The sequence below is a fragment of the Schistocerca serialis genome, chromosome 8 (assembly GCF_023864345.2).
Source record: "Schistocerca serialis cubense isolate TAMUIC-IGC-003099 chromosome 8, iqSchSeri2.2, whole genome shotgun sequence".
Lineage (NCBI taxonomy): Eukaryota > Metazoa > Arthropoda > Insecta > Orthoptera > Acrididae > Schistocerca > Schistocerca serialis.
The window spans coordinates 255317337-255343444 of record NC_064645.1 but is presented as its reverse complement, the minus strand read 5'-3'; the positions used below and the strand labels follow the sequence as shown (position 1 = coordinate 255343444).

Sequence of the window (26108 nt, the reverse complement as noted above, 5' to 3'; positions counted from 1 at the left end):
AAAGTAAGAAATGAAATATGTGCCATAGATGTTACAGAACATATATTATGGATAATCAAAGAAGAATTAATGAGGAGAATGCAACGAGCATTAGGAATTTTGTGCTATATGAGGGTATCCTAATTAAGTGGATTCATAAAGTTTCAGGATTTTAGTTTCTATGGGATGAAACGAAGACAGGTTAGAACTAACTACTCTGTTGATGATGTCATTAGAGAAAGTCCACTAATTAGGAGGTGACAAGGGTCACAAAGGAAACTTATTCAGGAAAACCACATAAAATCTATATCAGAGTTTTCAGTCAAGTTCCAGTTGAGTTGGAGTTCAACATGATAAACACTATAGCATACCACTTTTTAGTTTATGTGGATACAATTTTAATGCACCATCGCAAAAATGGTTATTGCTGTGGACGTTTATCTGCATGCTTTCTCATTTGGAAAACGTAGCACCCTGAAAATCTTGGCAAGATTAAAGAATGTGTGACCAACTTGTTATTACTTATGTAACTCTTTCATATGATTAAATACCAAAAGAGGCAGATGAAGAGTATTTTATGGAATGTTGTCATTGTTCCTATGGTATACGTGATTCATTGGTCCTATGGTATATGTGATACTCTCATTAATGGAAACAAAGTATTTATAAACAGGTTTGATACTAAACAATACACATGCTCACAGAAATTTGATTTCACGCTCATTTATCATCGTATTCTTATTGGTTGTTGAAACATTTATGCTGGACAAATAATACTGTTTCGAAATTGGTTCTCAGATATGTTTCATACTTGTTGAGCTTAGTGTATAAATAGATTTTATTAAAACCATTTAAATATTTCTTACATATACAGGAATATCGTCAACTATGAGGATCTAAAAACACATTGTCACATTTAAATGTAGTCCTGCAACGTTTCTTACTGTTCTAACATTATCCATTCTTGTTAGTATCTTTCAGATCTATGTAAATTCTTCTAGCAGTAGCTACATATGTGACACTTGTTCCTGCAACAACACCCTCTTGAGTGCACGGATATTTCCATGTGTCCCATCAGTAAAAGTATTATCCTGACACTCTCTGTGTGAAAGAACTGATAAAGAATAGAAAAGCTCAAGATATTTGTGGCTTCAGTTTTCAACATATCACTAGCGGACTGAAATTGAAAAATGAAACAGCACTCAGCAGCTTTGCGCATAGCTTAAACATTTCACATCATACAAAATTTTGATTTAAGAAGACCACTTCATGGTCAAAGTAAGAGACGAATTTGCTGATCCATTGCCTGCTTTGTTTCGTTTCTTCTTTACATCATAAGTTCACTTTAATTGAGCTATATCAATACTGTTTTCGTAATAAAACTACTGTACAAAGTTTTCATCAGTTACTTGTGCTTCACACGGATCATGGTCATTAAATAATTACCGAGTGCGTCTCCACTTGCTAATTCTAAAATAATTTGTACCACTCTTGTTAAATAGTGAGGTCCCTCTATGGCGGTCACAGCTGAGCGTCATGTCACTCATACAAGAGATCTTTCGGCACAGTCCATGCAGGCGAGTAGAGCTTAACGCGGAGGGCTGAATACTGTAAGCACGCTGCGACGACTTTTTCATGGCGCACAGCCGGTGTGTTGCTGCACATGTGCAGTCTTGCGTCGTGACGTCAGCGTCCCGGGCTCAACCGGCACCGATACCATTCCTCGCTTTGCGCCAGCTTCCACGTGCAGGCCTCTTGCGGCCCGGAAAGCCCTTGGCATAGGGCTTCCGCGCGTTTGTCGTCAAGTAATACAGCCCACGTGCCCTGCAGAACAACACATATGTATTACTTAAGAGTGGCTGACATACACAAGGATTTTTTTTTTTAAATTTATGATGTTGACATAAAATGATTCACACAATACTGACAGAACAGAACACTGAAATTGTGCTCTCCATGATTCAATGCATACACTCTGTGGAGGACGGGGGTGGAAGGGGGCGAAGGGGGGAGTGGGGGAGGGGGCTGCAGCATTGTTTCACTATTCCAGGAGGAAAGGTCAAATTTTGGAATGTGACAGAAATGATATTGCAGACAATATCGTCCTATTCAGAATATTTCTCAAATGGAACGTATTTCATATCTGCTGCTTTCTTCTCTAATGCCGGCCGAAGTGGCTGAGCGGTTCTTTGCGCTACAGTCTGGAACCGCGCGACTGCTACGGTCGCAGGTTCGAATCCTGCCACGGGCATGGATGTATGTGATGTCATTAAGTTTAAGTAGCTCTAAGTTCTAGGGGACTGATGACCTCAGAAGTTAAGTCCCATAGTGCTCAGAACCATTTTTTTTTCTTCTTTAATGGTGCTGATGCAGTGACATTTATATGGTGTCGAATCGGTACAGCAATAATTCGAGGGCCACAAAACCAGTCATGATTCTCTTATCCTAGTACAAAAGCAAGTGGCGAATTATAGTAAGCATTTAGAAAATTCAGCAAGAACCATTTAAAATGGAGTCTGAACTACAGTCAATTTATTTCAGGTCACTGGAATGTATTGCAAGCTGTTGCAAGTTTGTCGTGAACTGTTAAAGAAGTACAAAAACTGTATGTTTTTGACCTGATAAGATGTGATAGTTCATAATCTTCCCCAGTTTTTCAGAGAGAAATTTATCACAGTGCCATGGCAGGAGTAAATTTCTGGAAGTAACTCTTCTATGGTCAATCTTATTACAATCAATTCCAATCACATTCCCTCTTTTGTCATCAGTGCAGTGGTTGTAGCACCACTATTATCTGACCACCACCATCTGAACACTTAATACACCTGCATGTCTATTTATGGGGCTGGATGAGACGGAAGCGTACAAAAAATGTAGGTATCCATGTAGATAGAGACAGTAACATGTTCTTCTTTTTTTAAGTCTACTAATTGGTTTGATGCGGCCCGCTAAAATTTCCTTCCTGATCCAACATCTTCAGAGTGGCACTTCCAACCTTACGTCTTCAATTATTTGCTGGATGTAGTCCAGTCTCTGTCTTCCGTTACAGTTTCTGCACTCTACAGGTCCCTTTAGCACCATGGAATTTATTCACTGAAGTCTATCACCCTATCCCTTCTTCTTGTCAGTAATTCACATATGTTTCTTTCTTCGCCGATTCTGCGGAGTACGGCCTCATTCCTTATCGTATTAGTCCACCTAATTTTCAATGTTCTTCTGTAGTAACATCTCTAACGCTTCGATTCTCTTCTGTTCCTTTTGGCCACTGTCCTTGATTCACTACCCTAAAATGCTGTGCTCCAAACGTATATTCTCAGAAACATCTTCCTCAAATTAAGGCCTATGTCCTTATGTCCTACTTGCCCCGTCCGTCATGGATTATTCTGCTGCCTAGATAGCAGAATTCTTTGACTTTGTCGACTTTCTGATGCCTAATTCTGATGTTAAGTTTCCCGCTGTTCTCATTTCTGTTACTTTTCGTTACCTACACTCAATCCCTATTTTGCACTCATTAGACTGTTTATTCCATTCATCATATCCGGTAACTCTTCTCCACTGTCACTGACGATGGCAATGACATCAGTGAATGTTATGATTAGTTTCCTTTCACCTTGAATTTTAATCCCACTCTTTCACTTTTCTGTTATTTCCGTCATACTTCTTCGATAAATAGATACAACAGTAGGAGCTAAAGACTACATCCCTGCCTTCTCCGATGTATTGATAGAACAGCAGGAGCCAAATACTGCATCCCTGCCTTACAGCTTGCTTATTCCGAGCACTTCGATATTGGTCTTCCAGTTTTATTGTTCCCTCTTGGTTCCTGGATATATTGTTCATTATCCATCTTTCCCCACAGCTTAGTCCTGTTTTTCTCAGAGTTTCCATTATCTTCCACCATTTTACATTGTCGAACACTTTTTCTAGTTCGACGAATCCTTTAAGTGTTGCTTGATTTTTCTTACAGCCTTGCTACCATTATCAACCGCAACGCCAGAACTGCCTCTCTGGTGCCTTTATCTCTCCTAAGACCAAACTGATCATCATCTAACAGATCTTCAGTCTTCTTTTCCATTTTCCTGCATATTATTCTTGTCAGCAGGTTGGATGCATATGCGACAGTTTTCGTACTTGTCGGCTCTTGCTGTCTTCGGAATTGTGTGGATGATATTTTTCCAAAAATCGGATGGTATATCTCTACTCTCACACATTCTACGCACTAACGTGAACAGTCGATTTCTTGCCTCTTCCGTCAGTGGTTTTTGAAATTTCGATGAATTTTCACCTATCCCGCATGCTTTATTTGACCTTGACTCATCTAAATCAATTCTAAATTTTGATTCTAATATCGGATCTCCCCTTTCTTACTTGTCAACTCTTATTGCTTCTTCTGGGACGGCATCAGAAAAGTTGTCCCATCGTAGAGGCCTTCACTGTACTCTTTCTACTTATCCGCTCTCTCCTCTGCGTTTACCAGAGGAATTTCCACTGCACGCTTAATGTTACTGCCCTTACCTTCAGTTTCACTGAGGGTTGTTTTATCTTTTCTATATGGCGGCGTGATTATGCCGGCAATCATTGCTTTTCCGACTTCTTCACATCTTTCTTGTTGCCATTTAGACTTGGCTGCCCTACTCTCCCTATGTATTTCATTCCTAACAGGTTTATTTTTCTGTATTTCTGTCGTTCCCTGAACATTTTTCATATATCAGTGGAATTATTTTATTTGCTACCCAAGGTTCCTTCGCAGCTACTTTCCTTGTGCCTAAGTTTGTCTGGCGAACATCTGTGATTCCCCTTTTTAAGGAGATCTACTCCTCAGCAACTGAAATGATTACACTGGTGTGCTGTATAACATTGTTCACATCCGTAGCGAAACTATTATTCATTACTTCAGTATCTCACTTCCTTTCAAGCAGGTGCGGCTGGTCCCGGCGGAGGTTCGAGTCCTCCCTAGGGCATGGGTGTGTGTGTTTGTCCTTAGGATAATTTAGGTTAAGTAGTGTGTAAGCTTAGGGACTGATGACCTTAGCAGTTAAGTTCCATAAGATTTCACACACATTTGAACTTTTTTTTCAAGCAGGTTCTACCGGATAATTTTTTAACCTTCAGTCAAAAAATGGTTCAAATGGCTCCGAGCACTATGGGACTTAACATCTGAGGCCATCAGTCCCCTAGAACTTAGAACTACTTAAACCTAACTAACCTAAGGACATCACACACATCCATGCCCGAGGCAGGATTCGAACCTGCGATCGTGGCGGTCACGCGGTTCCAGACTGAAGCGCTTAGAACCGCACGGCCACAACGGCCGGCAAACCTTCAGTCAACTCTTGATTATTACTGAATTGTGATCTCCACTTGGGTAAGCCTTCCATCCCAATATTTGATTTCGGGTTATCTGTCTGACCATGATGTAACCCAGCGGGAATCTTCGGGTGCGTCCGTGTCTTTTCCAAGTATACCTCCCCTTCTCGTGATTCTTGAACAGTATTTGCTATGACCATCTCAAATTCATTGCAAAATTCAACTAGCCTTTCTTCTCTCTTTTCTACTGCCAAGCCATATTCTCCCGTGACCATTTCTTCTGTTCCTTCCCCTACAATTGGGTTACGATCCCCTATGATTATTAGAGTTTCACCTCCAGTTACATACTGAATTATCCGTTCAATATCCTCATATAATTTTCTCTCTCTTCATGTTCTGCTTGCAGCGTCGACATGTATACCTGAAATATCGTTGTCAGCGTTGGTTTGTTATTAAATCTGATGAGAACAACCCTATCACTGAACTCTTCATACGAGTAGTTGCTAATTCACTGCACAACTTTCCTTGTCATGACGAATCCTACTCCCCATATAACATTTTCCGGTGCTGTTGATATTGCCCTTTATTCATCTAACCAGAGTACAGATACACACTTTAAGGGATGGTAAACTTTCTGAAGATTCATATGAACTGCTTAAAACTAATGGTTAACTACAGTTAATTTCTTGAAATCTGCCAAAATGCATTGTGAACTGTTATAAATTTATCGTGATGTTTTAAGTGTGTAGCATGACAAGAAATAATGGTTCACCAACCTTTTCTATATTTTTGAGAGAACTTTTTACAGTTCACTTTCTGAAAAAATTGCAGCTACAGTTTATTTCTTTGTTTAAAATTAGTCAAAAATACTGTAACTTATTCGTGAGAGTCCTTACATGTGGATAACCCTCCACTTAACACACAAAAAGCAGAATTAGTTTATCTGAGAATTTTAGTAAGTTGGAGTTGAAGTCAGAGACTGGAAGAAATTATGAACAATGTTTTTAAGGCAATTACTAAATTATTTTGTTGATCCTGCTTCACAGCTTTGATGAAACATTGAATTCACGTATTCTGACACGTGAAGCTGGTCCATAATTTATTTTTAGGTGTATGACCAGTTCCGTTTCAGTCAGAGACTACCAAGCGTATAATAAGAGTATATATTTATAAATAATGTAGTTTATGCCCAAAAATTAATAGACTGAATACGACTTCGCATTACTTTTGCGTGTACAAATTAATGAGAATTTAAGAAAAATAACACTCTGCAGTTGCTTAAACAGTTCATCTCAGCTACTTCTGCGCATAATATCTTTGCAAGTCGTGGAGAAGAACAAATAAGTAAGTTGAAACTTCCTGGCAGAATAAAACTGTATGCCGGACCGAGACTCGAAATCGGGACATTTGCCTTTCACGGGCAAGTGCTCTATCATCTGAGCTACCCAAGCACGACTCACGCCCCGTCCTCACAGCTTTACTTCCGCCAGTACCTCGTCTCCTACCTCACAAACTTGCCTGCGAATGGCAAAGGTCCCGAGTTAGAGTGTCGGTTCGGCACACAGTTTTAATCTGCCAGGAAGTTTCACATCAGCGAACATTCAGCTGCAGAGTGAAAATTTCATTCTGGAAATAAGTAAGTTAATATAATTTCGTTATTCAGCCACGAATAAGACACTAAGAGCTGTCATATGTGATACTCACCAATCGGTACCTTATAGACCCCTGTTAAAGGAGTTAAGCACTCTAACTGCAGGTTTACTGTATACACATTGTCTTGTGAAATTCATAAATAATTCATTATAAAGGTGACCCGAAAGCCGATTAACATTTGAAAATACACTAACTCACGGAATAATGTAGGCAGAGACGTAAAAACGGCACCTGCCTGAAACGAAAAGGGTTCTTATTGAAACCAAAAAAGTGTGCAAAAACTGACCAACAGATAGAGCTGGATAGCAATACGTCAGTGATTCCGCATGAAAATCGTGTATAAAATGAGTTGTAGTTAGAGAGGAAGTCAGATCATCGGTAGCCTGGCTGATGAACACTTACTGGAAAGTACGACATTTATGCCGGATGGTGCTCCAACCCCAATTGCTACACGTGTGAAAGATCTCTTGCGCACGACGTTTGGTGAGGATTGCGTGCTGAGCCATCACGTCTGTCATGCTTGCCTCCCAGTTGCCTAGACCTCAGTCCAGCCTCATTAGCGATACTAAAGGACAACATCTGATGGCAATATCTCGTCATAATTATTGATATACCGTACAATGATGTTCACAACATTGTCCCCTAACTACAGGCAATGTTGACGAATGTCGGCCGACGTGATGTGGATTTGTTTTAAAGAACACCATTTTTCCTTTACAAAAAAAAAAAAAAAAAAAAAAAAAAAACTGTCATGCTAATTACTGCTTTATAGCTGATAAATGCTGACACAAAAAGCTTTTGTGACTGAATTAATTTTATACAAATATTTTTGCAGTAAAGCTGAATTTGAATTGGATCAATTCTGCTTTTCGATGCAAAACTTTTACTATGGTATACATAAGGTAGCTGAACTACATCCCAACTTCTATTACTAAGCAAAATGTACTGGTAAGCCAAAACATTATGATCACTGCCCACCGCGACGGGCACGTGATGAAGTAACAAAAGTATGTAAGCGGAGCAAGACAAGGGATCACCCTAGCGAAAATATGGGCTACAGATGGGGAGTCCGTTGAGATAAGCGAAAAAGAGCAGATTATTATTACGCACATCCTGTGAACGAGTTGAGGCGCAGCGCCATATAACGATCCTGCCTTGGAGGCGGTTAAGTGGGAGATTTGTCTCAGAGCTGGATAGTGACAGATCGCGACGCGAGACTGGACGCGCATGTAGTTTATGTATCAGCCGATTGAGGACAGTATTGTATAAGGGACTGATTTAGTTTCGATTGTACCCACTAGAGTGCACCAAAGTAATAGAATGTTTTTCACAAACTGTTCTAGTATTTTCATAAAGTGTTATTATGTTTTTTTGTGTATGTAAAATGTTATTAGTGTGTTTTAGCAGCATGAATGATGCGTGAGTGTGGTTTAAGGTTAATATGAAGATAATTGTTTCACGAGTTATGTAGTAGGATGTAGTGTGGAAACATTTCAAAGAAGTATGGATATGGACAAAGGGGATTTTAGTAGAATAGATTTGTAAAGTAAGTTTATGGTAAAGAGAAAGTTAATTCAGGTATAAATAACAAAAGTAAATAACTTTATGCATAAGCATAACTTCAGCATATTAGGTAGTTACGTCGGTAAAAAGTGCAGTCGTTAGGTTTACTATTTTGCGATTGGTTATTGATGAAAAGCGCGCACTGACGCGGGAGAATGTTGTTTTGCTATTGGCTGTTGAGTAAAATGACCAATGGTAAAGCAATATTGTTCACACGCCTTTCTCTGCTCGTGGGGAAGACTTAGAGTATTCTAGGGAGGAGTCGAAGCCTAGCCATGAAAGAGGTCGGACGTGTGCAGTAGTAGTTCCGATGGAAATCATAAGTTGCCGGATCTAGCAGTGTTCCATACATCAGAAGTGTTGGAAAGTGACGGCATAATTATTGCGATGTGTGTGTAGAAATTTCGGAATTTTTAAGTGAATTTTGTGACGAGTAAAGACATATATTCCCCGTGGCATATTGAGCAGGTCGGTGGCTGAAAACTGTGACTGCATTTGGTACCGACAGACTTAATATTTGGCGAGCATTCTCAATCAAAAACAATCAGTATTTTTGAAGCTGTTACGTTTTCTGGAAGTGCAACACCATAAACTTTCTAACGTGAGTGAAACGTATTGTGAGTGACTGTGTTAAGACTAGCACGAGCTTGGCAGTGATACTCGTTCACCCAAGTTTCAAAATATGTTAATTGAGGACAAAATTTCCACCCTTTCATTTCGTGTTTCTCCCGAAACGTAAATTAGTGACTTAAATTGCAGCCTGATTCACGTCGACGTACAGTAGGTTTCACTTGGCTTTCCTATTGATGATCTGCTGAGACAATGTTCACAGGTAGGTGAAGGTCCGTCGCAAAGGGACGGTGAACCGCGCCGCCGCAGAGCATCCCGAAAACAGCCAAGCTGGTCGAATGTTCACGTGCTACTGACGTGAGGTCTACGGAAAGAGGTCGAAGGACAGTGAAACTACCACTAAAGCGTTATACGATTGGCCGTCCACGACACTTCACCGAACGTGGGCTTCGGTGGTTTGTCTGATCTGTAAAGTAGGATAGAAGGTGATCTGTAGCATCTCCACCGAAAGAGCACGATGTTGGTGCACGCACAAGGGTTTCGGAGCACACCCGTCGTCGTACATTGTTGAACATGGAGCTCTGCAGTGTGTTCACATGTGGACCCAACGACATCGTCATTTATGTTTGCAGTGGACATGTGGACATGGGAGCATCGGGATTCGAGCGTCGATCAACGGAAACGTATCGGCTCTTCGGGAGAATCACATTTTTGCTACTGTAAGTCGATGCTCGTCTCCACAAACGTCGCCATCGAGGGAACGGCGGCTCGAAACGCACAGCGCGCCACGGACACAGGCTGGCGGGAGCAGTATTATGTTAATAGAGACGTTCTCCTGCCCTTCCGTGGGGCTTGTGGTACTAATCGCAGACACGCTGACAGCTACGAAACACCTGCATGCTTGATGTATTCACCGACGACGCTGTTATCTTTCAGCTGTATAAATGTCCTTGTCTCGGAGCCAGAAACGTGTTACAGTGGTTTGAGGAGCATTATAGTGAACTCAAGTTGATGTCTCGGCGACCAAATTTGCCAGGTGTAAATACTATGGAACCCACCTGGGTCGCTTTCGGGTGTCATCACCTCGTACGCAGATCAGTGGACCGTTATTTACGCGAATCACATGACCTGTGCGTAGACACCTAATGCCATTGTTGTTGTTGTTGTTGTTGTTGTGGTCTTCAGTCCTGAGACTGGTTTGATGCAGCTCTCCATGCTACTCTATCCTGTGCAAGCTCTTTCATCTCCCAGTATCTACCGCAACCTACATCCTTCTGAATCTCCTTAGTGTATTCATCTCTTGGTCGCCCTCTACGATTTTTACCCTCCACGCTGCCCTCCAATAATAAATTGGTGAGCCCTTGATGCCTCAGGATATGTCCTACCAACCGATCCCTTCTTCTAGTCAAGTTGTGCCACAAACTTCTCTTCTCCCAATCCTATTAGATACTTCCTCATTAGTTATGTGATCTACCCATCTAATCTTCAGCATTCTTCTGTATCACCACATTTCAAAAGCTTCTATTCTCTTCTTGTCCAAATTATTTATCGTCCATGTTTCACTTCCATACATGGCTACACTCCATACAAATACTTTCAGAATCACTTCCTGCACTTAAATCTATATTCGATGTTAACAAATTCATCTTCTTCAGAAACGCTTTCCTTGCCATTGCAAGTCTACATTTTATATCTTCTCTGCTTCGACCATCATCAGTGATTTTGCTCCCCAAATAGCAAAACTCCTTTGCTACTTTAAGTGTCTCATTTCCTAATCTAATTCCCTCAGCATCACCCGACTTAATTCGACTACATTCCATTACCCTCGTTTTGCTTTTGTTGATGTTCATCTTATATCCTCATTTCAAGACACTATCCATTCCGTTCAACTGCTCTTCCAAGTCCTTTGCTGTTTCTGACAGAATCACAATGTCATCGGCGAACCTCAAAGTTTTTATTTCTTCTCCATGGATTTTAATACCTACTCCGAATTTTTCCATTGTTTCCTTTACTGCTTGCTCAATATACAGATTGAATAGCATCGGGGAGAGACTACAACCCTGTCTCACTCCCTTCCCAACCACTGCTTCCCTTTCATGTCCATCGACTCTTATAACTGCCATCTGGTTTCTGTACAAATTGTAAATAGCCTTTCGCTCCCTGTATTTTATCCCTGCCACCTTCAGAATTTGAAGGAGAGTATTCCAGTCAACATTGTCAAAAGCTATCTCTTAGTCTACAAATGCTAGAAATGTAGGTTTGCCCTTCCTTAATCTAGCTTCTAAGATAAGTCGTAGGGTCAGTATTGCCTCACGTGTTCCAACATTTCTACGGAATCCAAACTGATCTTCCCCGAGGTCGGCTTCTATTAGTTTTTCCATTCGTCTGTAAAGAATTCGCGTTAGTATTTTGCAGCTGTGACTCATTAAACTGATAGTTCCGTAATTTTCACATCTGTCAACACCTGCTTTCTTTGAGATTGGAATTATTATATTCTTCTTGAAGTCTGAGGGTATTTCGCCTGTTTCATACATCTTGCTCACCAGATGGTAGAGTTTTGTCAGGACTGGCTCTCCCAATGCCGTCAGTAGTTCTAATGGAATGTTGTCTACTCCCAGGGCCTTGTTTCAACTCAGGTCTTTCAGTGTTCTGTCAAACTCTTCACACAGTATCGTATCTCCCATTTCATCTTCATCTACATCCTCTTGCATTTCCACAATATTGTCTTCAAGTACATCGCCCTTGTATAGACCCTCTATATACTCCTTCCACCTTTCTGCTTTCCGTTCTTTGCTTAGAACTGGGTTTCCATCTGAGATCTTGATGTTCATGCAAGTGGTTCTCTTATCTCCAAAGGTCTCTTTAATTTTCCTGTAGGCAGTATCTATCTTACCCCTAGTGAGATAAGCCTCTACATCCTTACATTTGTCCTCTAGCCATCCCTGCTTAGCCATTTTGCACTTCCTGTCGATCTCATTTTTGAGACGTCTGTATTCCTTTTTGCCTGCTTCACTTACTGCATTTTTATATTTTCTTCTTTCATCAATTAAATTCAATATTTTTTCCGTTACTCAAGGATTTCTACTAGCCTACGTCTTTTTACCTACTTGATCCTCTGCTGCCTTCACTACTTCATCCCTCAAAGCTACCCATTTACCCATTCTTCTTCTACTGTATTTCTTTCCCCCATTCCTGTCAATTGTTCCCTTATCCCTGAAACTCTGTACAACCTCTGGTTTAGTCAGTTTATCCAGGTCCCATCCCCTTAAATCCCCACCTTTTTGCAGTTTCTTCAGTTCTAATCTACAGGTCATAACCAATAGATTGTGGTCAGAGTCCACATCTGCCCCTGGAAATGTCTTGGAAATTAAAACCTGGTTCCGAAATCTCTGTCTTACCATTATATAATCTATCTGAAACCTGTCAGTATCTCCAAACTTCTTCCATGTATACAGCCTTCTTTTATGATTCTTGAACCAAGTGGTAGCAATGATTAAGTTGTGCTCTGTGCAGAATTCTACCAGGCGGCTCTCTCTTTCATTTCTTAGCCCCAATCCATATTCACCTACTACGTTCCCTTCTCTCCCATTTCCTACTACCGAATTCAAGTCACCCATGACTATTAAATTTTCGTCACCATTCACTATCTGAATAATTTCTTTTATTTCATCAAACATTTCTTCAGTTTCTTCGTCATCTGCAGAGCTAGTTGATATATAAACTTGTACTACTGTAGTAGGCGTGGGCTTCGTAACTATCTTGGTCACAATAATGCGTCCACTATACTGTTTGTAGTAGCTTACCCGCATTCCTATTTTCCTATTCATTATTAAACCTACTCCTGCATTACCCCTATTTGATTTTGTGTTTATAACCCTGATGATGATGAGCGTTTGGCGTCATTGGCCGGGAGGCCCCTCGCGGGGCAGGTCCGGCCGCCATATCGCAGGTCTTATTTCATTCGGCGCCACATTGGGCGACCTGCACGCCGGATGGGGATGAAATGATGATGAACACAACACAACACCCAGTCCCTGAGCGGAGAAAATCTCCGACCCAGCCGGGAATCGAACCCGGGCCCAGAGGACGGCAATCCGTCACGCTGACCACTCAGCTACTGGGGCGGACTTTATAACCCTGTAGTCACCTGACCAGAAGTCTTGTTCCTCCTGCCACCGAACTTCACTAATTACCACTATATCTAACTTTAACGTATCCATTTCCCTATTTTTTAAATTTTCTAACCTACCTGCCCGATTAAGGGATCTGACATTCCATGCTCCGATCCGTGGAACACCAGTTTTCTTTCTCCTGATAACGACGTCCTCTTGAGTAGTCCCCGCCCGGAGATCCGAATGGGGGACTATTTTATCTCCGGAATATTTTACCCAAGAGGACGCCATCATCATTTAACCATACAGTGAAGCTGCATGCCCTCGGGAAAAATTACGGCCGTCGTTTCCCCTTGCTTTCAGCCGTTCACAGTACCAGCACAGCAAGGCCGTTTTGGTTAGTGTTACAAGGCCAGATCAGTCAATCATTCAGACTGTTGCCTTTGCAACTACCGAAAAGGCTGCTGCCCCTCTTCAGGAATCACACGTTTGTCTGGCCTCTCAACAGATACCCCTCCGTTGTGGTTGTACCTACGGTACGGCTATCTGTATCGCTGAGGCACGCATGCCTCCCCACCAACGGCAAGGTCCGTGGTTCAGGGGGGGGGGGGCTAATGCCATATGACTCCACAAACCTACCAACAAACTTTCGGATCCCTGGTACGCAGAATAAGTGATGTATTCCGTTCCAAAGACGGAGAAACAAGGTGTGAAGCAGGTGGGGATAACGTTTTGGCTCATCAGTGGATCTCCTTTCTTCTTTACAGTTCCTAACAGAAGATAATTTTTGGATACATTTGATTGTCTATGACATATTTTCGGGAATGGACTGTAACCTCAGAAGTAAATCTTCAAATTCTCCCAAAACGTTTCTGGAGAGATTCTATCTAACGTAATGGAGCACCTACACAACATTTTTACATGGAGTAAACTGGCCGCTTAAAATTCTAAGAGCACCTCTCAGTTCCTCCGACTCTTTTCAGAAAGACTCTAATAGGACACTAAACATTGAATTACGATTAGATTGTATGATAGTTCTATGTTCTGCCTTTTCAGCAGATACATAGATACGTCCCCCCCTCGCCCCCCCCCCCCCTTCCCGCCAACCACCTTCCCACCTCACCGCGAAACAAAATGCTATGCCATGCTACATTTCCCCTCACTACGTCATAAAAGATTCGTAGTAACATTTCTAGGTTATCACTGACGCTGTAACTAACTACTATGGATTCTTCACTCAATTTTAAATTCGTTTTCTCCCACATTTTCGCACTTCATTGCTAAACTATGAACACAAATCCTTTGCGTGGAGTATCACTACACATTGTAGATCCTTGACTTACGTGTGAGGTACGTCCTCTCCCATGATGATGTAGTCTTCATCTTTGGGTTGGCACCACCCAATGAAGAACAGGAACTGGTTAGAACATGGCGCAGCCCAGAAACCATTGGGGCTGTTGATAGACTCGATGAAGTATGGTGTCACTTTCGTGTGGTCACAAGACAGCGACTCTGAAAAATACGTGTTTTCACTGTAAATAAAATATAAAGGGCCAGTACTTACGAGCTGTTGGCAACGTGCAGACTAGTTAATTGCAAGTCGCAGGAGAAAAGGTGAGAGAAATGGCCACTTGAGGTGAAAAACTTGCTGACAGATTTAAGCTGATTTCCGAATACTTTCAAAGCTGGAACACATTTTATATACAATGAAATGATAATTAAATCAAAACCCTCAGCTGTCGACAGGCTCTGATATAGATCAACGGGGATAGTTGAAAATGTGTGTCCCGACCGGGACTCGAACCTGGGATCTCGTGCTTACACGGCAGACGCTGTATCCATCTGAGCCACCCAGGGCACAGAGGATAGTGCAACTGCAGGTATTTATCGTCTGCACGCTCACCGTGAGACTCACATTCCCAACTTAATGTCCACACACTACATTCGTAGTGCCCCTACCCATTACACTCATTACTCGCGGCAGACAATCTTACGGAGCCCCGTAAGAGTTCGGGCAATGCGTGTGCATCCAGCGCAGAAGAAGAAGGTCAATGGCCGGTTAGCTTTAACAACACGAAGACGCTATCTGTTCTTTCGGACATGTTAGTTTAATTAGTGTGTAAGCTAAGGGACCGATGACCTCAGCAGTTTGGTCCCATAGTCCTTACCACACATTTCCAAATTTCCTATTAATTGGATCATTTTACCGATCCCCTGACTCAGAAGATGTAGTTGCTAAACAGTTCAAAGAAAACTTGAGTCTCATTTCAAATAGGGACCCCACTCATACAGTTATAGTCGGTGGTGACTTCAATCTACCCTCGATATGCTGCAAAACATACGTTTAAAGCCGGCGGCAGGCATAAAACGTCATCCGAAACTGTGCTGGATGCTTTCTCAGAAAATTATTTTGAAGAATTAGTTCAAGAGCCCACTCGAGGCGTAAATGGTTGCGAAAGCATACTTGACCTCTTAGCAACAAATAATCCTGGAAAAATAGTGACTATTGTGACGCATACAGGGATTAGCGACCACAAGGCAGTTGTTGCTAGGCTGAATACCGTAACACCTACAACCATCAAAAAGAAACTCAAAGTATATCTATTTAAAAAAAGCTCACAAACATGCTTTTAACGCCTTTTTAAGAGAGAGTCTTCACTCCTTCCGACCTGATCATGTAAGCGTAAAAAGTTGTAATGTAACAAAGCAACTTAAATCACTTAATAAAGCCAAGGTCTCCGATCCAGACTGTATACCAGTCAGGTTCCTCAGAAAGTAGGCTGATACAATAGCTCCATATTTAGCAATTATATACAACCGCTCGCTCACAGAAAGATCCGTACGTAAAGACTGGAAAATTGCTCAAGTCACACCAAAACCCAAAAAGGGAAGTAGGAGTAATCCGCTGAATTACAGGCTCATACCACTAACGTCGGTCTGTAACAGGGTTTTGGTACATATACTGTATTCGAACATTATGAAGTAGCTCGAAGAAAACGATTTATTGACACACAGCCAGCACGGATTCAGAAAATATCGTTCTTGTGAAACACAACTAGCTCTTTATACTCATGAATTAATAAGTGCTATCGATAGGGGATGAGAAATTGATTCCATATTTTTAGATTTCCTGAAGGGTTTCGATACCGTCCCTCACAAGCGTCTTCTAACCAAACTGTGTGCCTATGGAATATCGCCGCAGTTGTGCGACTTGCATTCGTGATTTCCTTTCAGAAATGTCACAGTTCGTAGTAATAGATGGAGAGTCATCGAGTAAAACAGAAGTAATATCCGGCATTCCCCAAGAGGTATTATAGGCCCTCTATTGTTCCTCATCTGTATTAACTACATAGGAGACAATCTGAGTAGCCGTCTTAGATTGTTTGCAGATGAGGTTGTCATTTACAGTCTTGTAAAGCCATCAGATGACCAAATCGAATTGCAAAGTGATTTAGATAAGATATCTGTATGGTGAGGGAAGTGGCAATTGACCCTGAATAAAGACAAGTGTGAAGTTATTCACATGAGTAACACAAGAATTTCGATTACGCGATAAGTCACACAAACCTGAAGGCTGTAAATTCAGCTAAATACTTAGCGATTGCAATTACAAATAACCTAAATTGGAACGATCACATAGATAATATGTGGGTAGAGCAAACCAAATGCTGCGATTCATTGGCAGAACTCTTAGAAGGTGCAGCAGGTCTACTAAAGAGACTGCTGACACCACGCTTGTCCGCCCTATTCTGGAATATTGCTGTGCGGTGTGGGGTCCGCATCAGATGCGACTGACGGATGACATCGAAAAAGTACAAAGAAGGGCAGCTCGTTTTGTATTATCGCGAAATAGGGGAGATAGTGCCACAGACATGATACGTGAATAGGAGTGGCAATCATTAAAACAAAGGCGTTTTTCGTTGCGACGGGATCTTCTCATGAAATTTCAATCACCAGTTTTCTCCTCCGATTGCGAAAACATTCTGTTGGCACCCTAAATAGGCATAAATGATCATCACGATGAAATAAGAGATATCAGGGCTCGCACAGAAAAATTCAAGTTCGAGGGTGGAACCGTAGAGAGACAGCTTGGAGGTGGATCTGTGCGAGGCACTTTATTGTGAATAGCACAGCAAGCAGGTAGATGTAGATTAATGAAATTATGGAACTGTTTTACAGGACACTGCCGGAATAATTGTAATATTTTCTTTTATTCTCCTTTCTTTAAAAAGACGTCATCCTGTCTCAAGTTTTAATTAATGTGAGCCGCGCGAAGTGGCCGCGTGGTTTGAGGCCCCATATCACGGACTGCGAGGCCCCTCCCGCCGGAGGTTCGAGTCCTCCCTCGGGCATGGGTGTGTGTGTGTTGTTCTTAGCATAGGTTAGTTTAAGTAGTGCGTAAGTCTAGGGACCGATGACCTAAGCAGTTTGGTCCCTTAGAAATTCACATACGTTTGAGCAATTTGAATTAATGTGAGTTTAAGAGTTTCACTCTGCTGGGTTAACATTTTGCAGGGCCTTGATCATCCGTTGCCCAGGTTACGAAATTTCCTTAAATTTAGTCTCCTGGTGCTGATCAGGTTTAAACTTTTGTTGAGCCGTGATTGACCGTTTTCTTAAAATTTCATCTAGCACTGCCCAAGGTTTTTTTTTTTTTTTTTTTGGGAGACTTTTATATTTAGATGCAGCATGTTAAGAGGGATTCATTTATAAGCAATTGTCTTGATTACCCACCATCATGTTCACTTCTTTTTATGTATTAGTCAGGATCCCGTACGTAGATTTGAATTGTGGTTTAAGGTTCTAGAACGCCATCTATTCGTCTTTAGCGGGATAATTACTCCGCATGTTGGCACTGATAGATATTTTTCTTCTCCTAAATGTGTGTAATTCAGAATTTGACAATTCTTTTATTTCTTATACAAGTTTTGTTTAAGGGCCCTGTGGACTTGTTTTTAAATTGTTAATAGTTTTTTTAATCAGCCTATATTAAATTAATTAAGCCGCAGAAGCCGAGACCAAAATCGAAATCAGTTATGTTGTTCATGAACGGATGGCGTGAACTAACCAGTGATATTTTCATAGTGCCTCGTACTTTCTGGCCACAAGATCTACGGACCTAACACGATTCGATTTCGTTTACGGAGCTGGAGGGAGACTGGAGACTAAAGAAGAAACGTGGACACTCTAGATGAAAAGCCGGTTTGCCTCAAGGACACTGCTAAAAGAAGGTAGATTATGTCCTCCTAGATTTCGAAATGTCATTCCACACTGTACTACAGTGTCGACTAATAATGAAACGTTGATAACGAAATATATTCACAGACACTGACAATTTTTTTGTTCATTGTGCTGATGAGAAACGTTTACTCGAAACGTGGATTTCTGTCACCCCGTTCCTTTCTCATGCATCAGTTTAAGCAAGGAATTAATTTTTTTATGCCGAATTTGCACTTAAACTCTGTTTGGATGATGTTTATTTTACTATGTCTGATACTTATATACGACTATATTAGTGTCAGAAAAGATATGTTATGTCTTTCGAGGTGATAACGCCTGCCAGAAACCTTAGATACAGTCTATGATACCTACTCCAGTTAGGTGGGAGCTTCTCAGGAAATGGTAGCGCGGCCTTTACTCACTTAGTAGCGATGCGTGGGCGCAGCCCGGCTGCGTGGTTCCGCCGTTGACGTAGAAGTCGGCGTGCCCGTTAGGCCCCCACTGACCCAGGATGCCGGCACCCGTGTGGATCACGTCGACGAAGTGCGCGTCGCTCGAGTCGAGGTCACGCGAGCTGTTGCTGCCCATGTAGAAGATGATGGTCGGATCCAGACCTGCGCAAAAACAACATCACATTTACTGTGCGACCTGCAGCATACACAATTCATAAAAAGTCTGGGGACAGATTAGCAATATATTACACTACTGGCCATTAAAATTGCTACACCACGAAGATGACGTGCTCCAGACGCGAAATTTAACCGACAGGAAGAAGATGCTGTGATATGCAAATGATTAGCTTTCCAGAGCATTCACACAAGGTTGGCGCCAGGGGCGACACATACAACGTGCTGACATGAGGAAAGTTTCCAACCGATTTCTCATACACAAACAGCAGTTGACCGGCGTTGGCTGGTGAAACGCTGTTGATAAAGGTCGGATTGTAGCCTATCGCGATTGCGGTTTATCATATCGCGAAATTGCTGCTCGCGTTGGTCGAGATCCAATTACTGTTAGCAGAATATGGAATCGGTGGGTTCAGAAGGGTAATACGGAACGCCGTGCTGGATCCCAACGGCCTCGTATCACTAGCAGTCGAGATGGCAGGCATCTTATCCGCATGGCTGTAACGGATCATGCAGCCACGTCTCGATCCCTGAGTCAACAGATGGGGACGTTTGCAAGACAACAACCATCTACACGAACAGTTCGACGACGTTTGCAGCAGTATGGACAGTCAGTTCGGAGACCATGGCTGCAGTTACCCTTGACGCTGCATCACAGACAGAAGCGCCTGCGATGGTGTACTCGACGACGAACCTGGGTGCACGAATGGCAAAACTTCATTTTATCGGATGAATAAAGGTTCTGTTTACAGCATCATGATGGTCGCATCCATGATTGGCGACATCGCGGTGAACGCACATTGGAAGCGTGTATTCGTCATCGCCATACTGGTGTATCACCCAGTGTGATGGTATGGAGTGCCATTGGTTACACTGTAAGATGGCAAGAACTATGCCCCTTACATGAAGTCATTAAAGATCACCTAACTCACGTTGAGCGAACAGTAGGGCTGAACAAAAATGAGTGACAAGGCACAATGCATCTTGTAGAGGGTATAGTATGGACGTATTGGAATAATTAAGGTCGGGTGATGGTTTTAAAGTAATTCACACGACATGAAAACTTTGTGGAAAAGCGTCGATTTACTGGAGGCTAGTTTATCCCAGGGAAGTACTCAGAATTGACCATGGCCGCTGGGGGAGTGGCTAAGGGAAGCGACAATAGGCAGCTTAGGGCAGATCAAGCTCTGAGAAAGCGGTAACGGGTTGCGGCCTCCAGCCGCCTTAAGATGAGTGACAGTGAGTGGGTGGTTGACCCCGACTCCATGCTGGTCTACCGGGAAACAGACGGAAAACTTGTACGCCTGTTGATAAATGTCTGTCAACCCGTTTTCTGTGAAACATGCGAGAAAGCTGTGCAAAGCTACGGTGGAGTGGTCAACAGAGGTCAAAATATGTGTAGTCATGACTATAGCAACTTCACACTGAATTCATGGTCCGCAGAGTCTGAAGCAAATCAGGTGATGAGCGACAGAATGAAATACACCAGTCTCCGATGGGAACGTAGGACCAAGGAATTTGAAGTACTCTCCTGGGAGTCAGAATTCCGGAAAACTTGGTGTTGTGCAGACGCTAACCTTGATGGGTGGCCTGGGAGGAGCTAAATAACAGAAGTTGAGAGGGAGGGAAATTTTGTGGGAATCTGCTCACTTCCCAGAGCAGTCATTGGTCGGCGCTGGTAAGCGACGCATAATTAACGTGACTTGTGCTGCAATTGGAGTAAGTGATTTTGCTGGAGGGGAAACTGAGGCGAAGAGCAGACTATCAGAAGTCTCCGTATAGGTCTTCTGTTCCCAGCTTGCCTAGAGTGCGGACGTGGCGTTCTTTACTCAGCTTGCCTGAGAAAGAGTGAGCATCTCTGCAGTTTAGGACTTAGCAAATGGAACGATTGAGCTTGGAGATAGGAAGTTTTGGTTCAGCTATGTACTGAGCAAGATAGCTAGGAGTGAATAGACGAGCGCAGCCTTGCAGCACCATGAGGTCGACCGACGTCCGCACAATGACACCGCTCCGCCACGCTGAATTCGATGATATTGCGCCCGTTCCGGCCGCTGATTAATTTGCTGGATCACGTCGGCAAAGTTTCCACGAGGGTTTCATGGGCCATGTATTCTAGAATTCTTCTCGCACTTCGCATTACGCCTGGGTGAGTCGATAAGAATTACTTTTGATTTATCGAGCTTCACTCCATGCAAACGCAATTTATTACCACTGCCAGTTAGGAGAGTCATGTAATGTGATGATTGAAGGTTGTGAGTTAAAATAAATCTGTGCTAATCGACTGCATCTGTTTTCAATCAAGTAGTTGAAATCCCAAGTCACTTTCTTAATTAATTTTATGTTCAACATTTGCATCTGGTGTTCAATAGCAGAATATAACATCAATGTGCACCCCTTTTTAATTAAAAGGGATCAATTCTGAACCAATTAATGTCAACACTGCCACCACAGTTCAATCAGGAGTCACAGGGCTTTATTTGCGTTATCCGACATTGCGGCAGTTTTGCACTCTCTGTTGATCTGTTAGTCAATTACCTGGGGTGAACACTCACCAAAACCAGATAAGTGACGAGTGGGGTGTTACAACACATCTCGGTCGCCTCTTGTTCGCGTCGACGGCACTTTAACAGTGGACGTTACATTTCAGATGTGTTACGACCCTTGGCTCTACCCTTCATTCAATCCCTTCGAAACCCTACATTTCAGCAAGATAATGCATGACTGCATGTTGCAGTTCCTGTACAGGCCTTTCTGGATACAGAAAATGTTCGACTGCTGCCCTGGACAGCAAATTCTCCAGATCTTTCACCAATTGAAAAATGGTTCAAAGGCTCTGAGCACTATGGGACTCAGCTTCTGAGGTCATCAGTCCCCTATAACGTAGAACTACTTAAACCTAACCAACCTAAGGACATCACACACATCCATGCCCGAGGCAGGAACCGAACCTGCCACCGTAGCGGTCTCACGGTTCCAGACTGTAGCGCCTAGAACCGCATGGCCACTACGGCCGGCTACCAATTGAAAACGTCTGGTCAATGGTGGCCTAGCAACTGGCTCGTCACAATACGCCACTCACCACTCGTGATGAGCTGTGGTATCGTGTTAAAGCTGCATGGGCACCTGTACCACTACACGCTATCCAAGCTCTGTTTGACTCAATGCCCAGGCGTTTCATGGCCATTACTACGGCCGGAGGTGGTTGTTCTGAGTACTGATTTCTCAGGAACTATGCACCCAAATTGCGTGAAAATGTAATCACATGTCAGTTCTGGTGTAATATATTTGTCCAATGAATACCCGTTTATCATCTGTACTTCTTCTTGGTGAAGCAATTTTAATGGACAGTAGTGTATGTAGTGATGGAAATGGAAAGTGCCATACCGTGAAGTGGAAATGGAAAGTGCCATACCGTGAAGTACAAGTTCAAATTTGATCAAACTTTGTGGAGACATTCATCATATGAGTATTAAATCATGAAAAAGCCTCATACTGTTGAGAACTAACGGTCACCAACCTACGAGATTTGGCCCCAAAACGCTCGAATACAATCTCGTATTCGTTGTGAGATTGAAGTAAAAAGACTTAGAGTGCAATCTTGAGGAAGTTGTTGAACACCTGAAAGACATGGTGTGACAGGCCATGAAGCCTGCTTGCTGGAGATTGGTATGAAAGTGTACATCTCCACAGACATGTCACACGGATGAAAAAGCAGGGGATTAGGCAGGCCAGTCAAGCATTGGTGTATTCCTTAAGTCGTTTGTGGTGGGTACTATAATGTGGGTTCTAGCATTATCCTGCTGGAATACGCCATTTGGTACTCTGGCTAAGAAGAGTATGATAACAGTAATGACTATTCTTGTTACATACCGGCAGACATTCAGCCTCCCATCAACAACAGCAAGATCAGTCCAGTGCTGAGATCCAATTGCTCCCCACACTATTATTCAAAGAGTCGGAAAGGTACTGCTCTCCAGAATCGCTGCTCCATGTTGCTTTCCACGAGGGTGGACAGCATTTATGTTGACTTGACCGCCAAGAAAAGAAGCGAGACGCATCACCGAGCATCGTAGAATATCATCTGTCAATAACCCATTTGACTCTTACACTACACCATTCACGTCTCGGTTGTTCGTGGTACACAGTCAGTGGTAAATGACACATCACAATTTGGGACATCAACCCAACTTCCAGTAATCTACTCCCAATGGTTCATGGTGATTACTTGCAACATATACACACCTGTCTGTTCGGCAGAGCAAGGCGAACAATCCTACGATCATCTCAGGATGCAGCTCTTCTGGAAGCACCTGTTCCTACTCTTTTCGCCACACGACTGCTCTGACAACGGAACGGTCCAGTCCAACATGTCAAAACAACCCTGAAATATTTTATGCCGGAGGAATACAATGAAAGAAATCTTAGCTGCTGAGACACACTACAAGTATTTTTCAAAAACTGTTGAAGTTACTCGTTTCTTTTCGCACGAAGAACCGCTTATGACAGCAGGTTCTACTGCCCTTCCTGCCCAGCGCCCGATCGGCCGTGACAAGAAGACATAGCGCCGCATAGTGCAATATCTGAAGTACCTAAACCATACAAAAAATATCACGTATCATTATTGTTCTGAGTAAGAGGCAGTTCATACCAACAGCTAAACTGTTGCATATATTCTTACGTAGGTGACTAACAGAGGAAAGTAAAAGCAGTGTTTGGTGTTATAGCCGACTTCCAATAACCGTGGCGTTAATTCATCGAAATGAAATATTTCTTACACGTATATCATTGTACAACAATCACTGTAGCACAGTTTTTATGACAATTTTTGAATAATGTATATTTTGGTAACAGTGAGCTCCTTGTTTACTCTCCATAGTGTCATCTGAATGACGAAAACAAATGTTTTCCTTACACCAGGCACACCTGACGAAAGACAAATTAATAGTTTGATGTACTTCACAGTAATTATTAACTTTACTTAGACAGAGTTGCGATTGAGTAAAAATGGTCCTGGCCATTGCTCTGCTTATTGGGCTGCATACCGAGCATACTTAAAGCAATTCGTAAAACTTGCCTATGCAAATTGATAACGCACAAATGTCTGAAATTTAAGAGTACTGCTCTCCTGATTAACCTAAAATGACATGCAGCTATCAAAATTCATAATATCCGACAATTTACTCAAAATTATTTTTCCACAGTTAAAAAAATTCTTTGTAGTGAGTCACATTGGTAGTTCCGGGTGAAATCTGAATTATATAAAGTCTTTTCGTCGTCCTCCTGAGACACAGAGGTACAGTTATGTCCTTGTAAGGGTCCAGCAAAAGCAATGAATTAATTTCTGCAAGTGGTCAGAAATTCATAGGACTCTATACACAGGAAAAGCTAACAGTGTCATTATGATTACAGTAAGGAAGAAAGGTAACATTTGAAACTGAGTGTTCAGAATTAATGGCTGTGCATATTCACTTGAAGTGTAAAACGGATACAACTTTTGATCTGAGTCATCAGTCTTCTGACTGGTCTGATGCTGCCCGCACCGATTTCCTCTCCTGTCCCAACCTCTTCATCTCATACTAGCACTTGCAACCTATTTCTTCAATTATTTGCTGGATGTGTTCTAATCTCTGTCTCCTTCTACAGTTTTTACACTCTGCAGCTCCCTCTAGTACCATGGAAGTAATTTCCTGATGTTTTAACAGATGTCCTACCATTATTTCCTTTCTCCTGTTTAGTGTTTTCACACTTTAATTTCCTCGCCGATTCTCCGGAGAATCTCCTCATTCCTTACCTTATCAGTCCTCCTAGTTTTCAACATTCATGTGCAACATCACATTTCAAATCCATCAATGATATTCTGTTCCGGTTTTCCGACAGTCCGTTTCACTGCGATAAAATGCTTTGCTCAAAACGTACAACCTCACAAATTTCTTCCTCAAATTAAGGCCCGCGTTTGATATCAGTAGACTTCCCTTGGCCAGGAAAGCCCTTTTTACCAGTCCTACTCTGCTTCTTATGTCGTCTTGCTCCGTCTGTCACGAGCTATTTTGCTGCCTAGGTAGCAGAATTTCTTAACTTCATCTATTTCGTGATCAGCAATCCTGATGTTAAGTTTCTCACTATTCGTCATTTCTGGTTTTCCTCATTACTTTCGTCTTTCTTCGATGTTCTCTCACGCAAAATTCTGTACTCATTAGACTATTCATTTCGTTGAACGGATCCTGTACTACTTCTTCACTTTGACTGAGGATAACAATCTGATGAACAAATCTTATCATTGATATCCTTTCAACTTGAATTTTAATTCCACTTTTGAACTTTTCTTTTATTTCTGTCATTGCTTCCTCAATGTACAGTTTCCCTCTCATTAGTTTTGTTGCTAAGAACTGCTCAACATTTTTTAAAAAAGATACAGACTTCGCAAGTATAACACTAGGAACAAAAATTGACTAGACTGTTCGCAGTTTAATCCTACATTTCAACAAAAAGGTGTCTGAAACGGTACTATGTTTCAGTGTAGTTTAAACTACACACACCAAAAAAGTTTTGCATCACCTCAGTTCCCAGAACTTCTGAAGATAGACATTGATTGTGGATACTGTATGACAGACACAGTCCCTTTGACTGTTCATAGATGACACTAAACTTCCCCAAAGATGTAAACAACTACACTCCTGGAAATTGAAATAAGAACACCGTGAATTCATTGTCCCAGGAAGGGGAAACTTTATTGACACATTCCTGGGGTCAGATACATCACATGATCACACTGACAGAACCACAGGCACATAGACACAGGCAACAGAGCATGCACAATGTCGGCACTAGTACAGCAATGCAGGCTGCTATTCTCCCATGGAGACGATCGTAGAGATGCTGGATGTAGTCCTGTGGAACGGCTTGCCATGCCATTTCCACCTGGCGCCTCAGTTGGACCAGCGTTCGTGCTGGACGTGCAGACCGCGTGAGACGACGCTTCATCCAGTCCCAAACATGCTCAATGGGGGGCAGATCCGGAGATCTTGCTGGCCAGGGTAGTTGACTTACACCTTCTAGAGCACGTTGGGTGGCACGGGAT

The 26108-nt window shown here is 42.3% G+C and overlaps 1 protein-coding gene across 1 annotated transcript in view; it reads right to left on the bottom strand.

The window, feature by feature from the left end:
* Positions 1 to 858: 858 nt before the first annotated feature.
* LOC126416258 (inactive pancreatic lipase-related protein 1) overlaps positions 859 to 26108 on the bottom strand; it is a 235990-nt gene continuing 210740 nt past the window's right edge. Inside the window, exons 6-8 of the mRNA XM_050083888.1 lie at positions 18827 to 19018; positions 14528 to 14696; positions 859 to 1803 (exon numbers count right to left, since the gene is read on the bottom strand). Of these exons, the coding sequence (XP_049939845.1) occupies positions 1680 to 1803; positions 14528 to 14696; positions 18827 to 19018 (485 nt within the window). The 3' untranslated portion in view covers positions 859 to 1679. The remainder of the gene's footprint in view (positions 1804 to 14527; positions 14697 to 18826; positions 19019 to 26108) is intronic.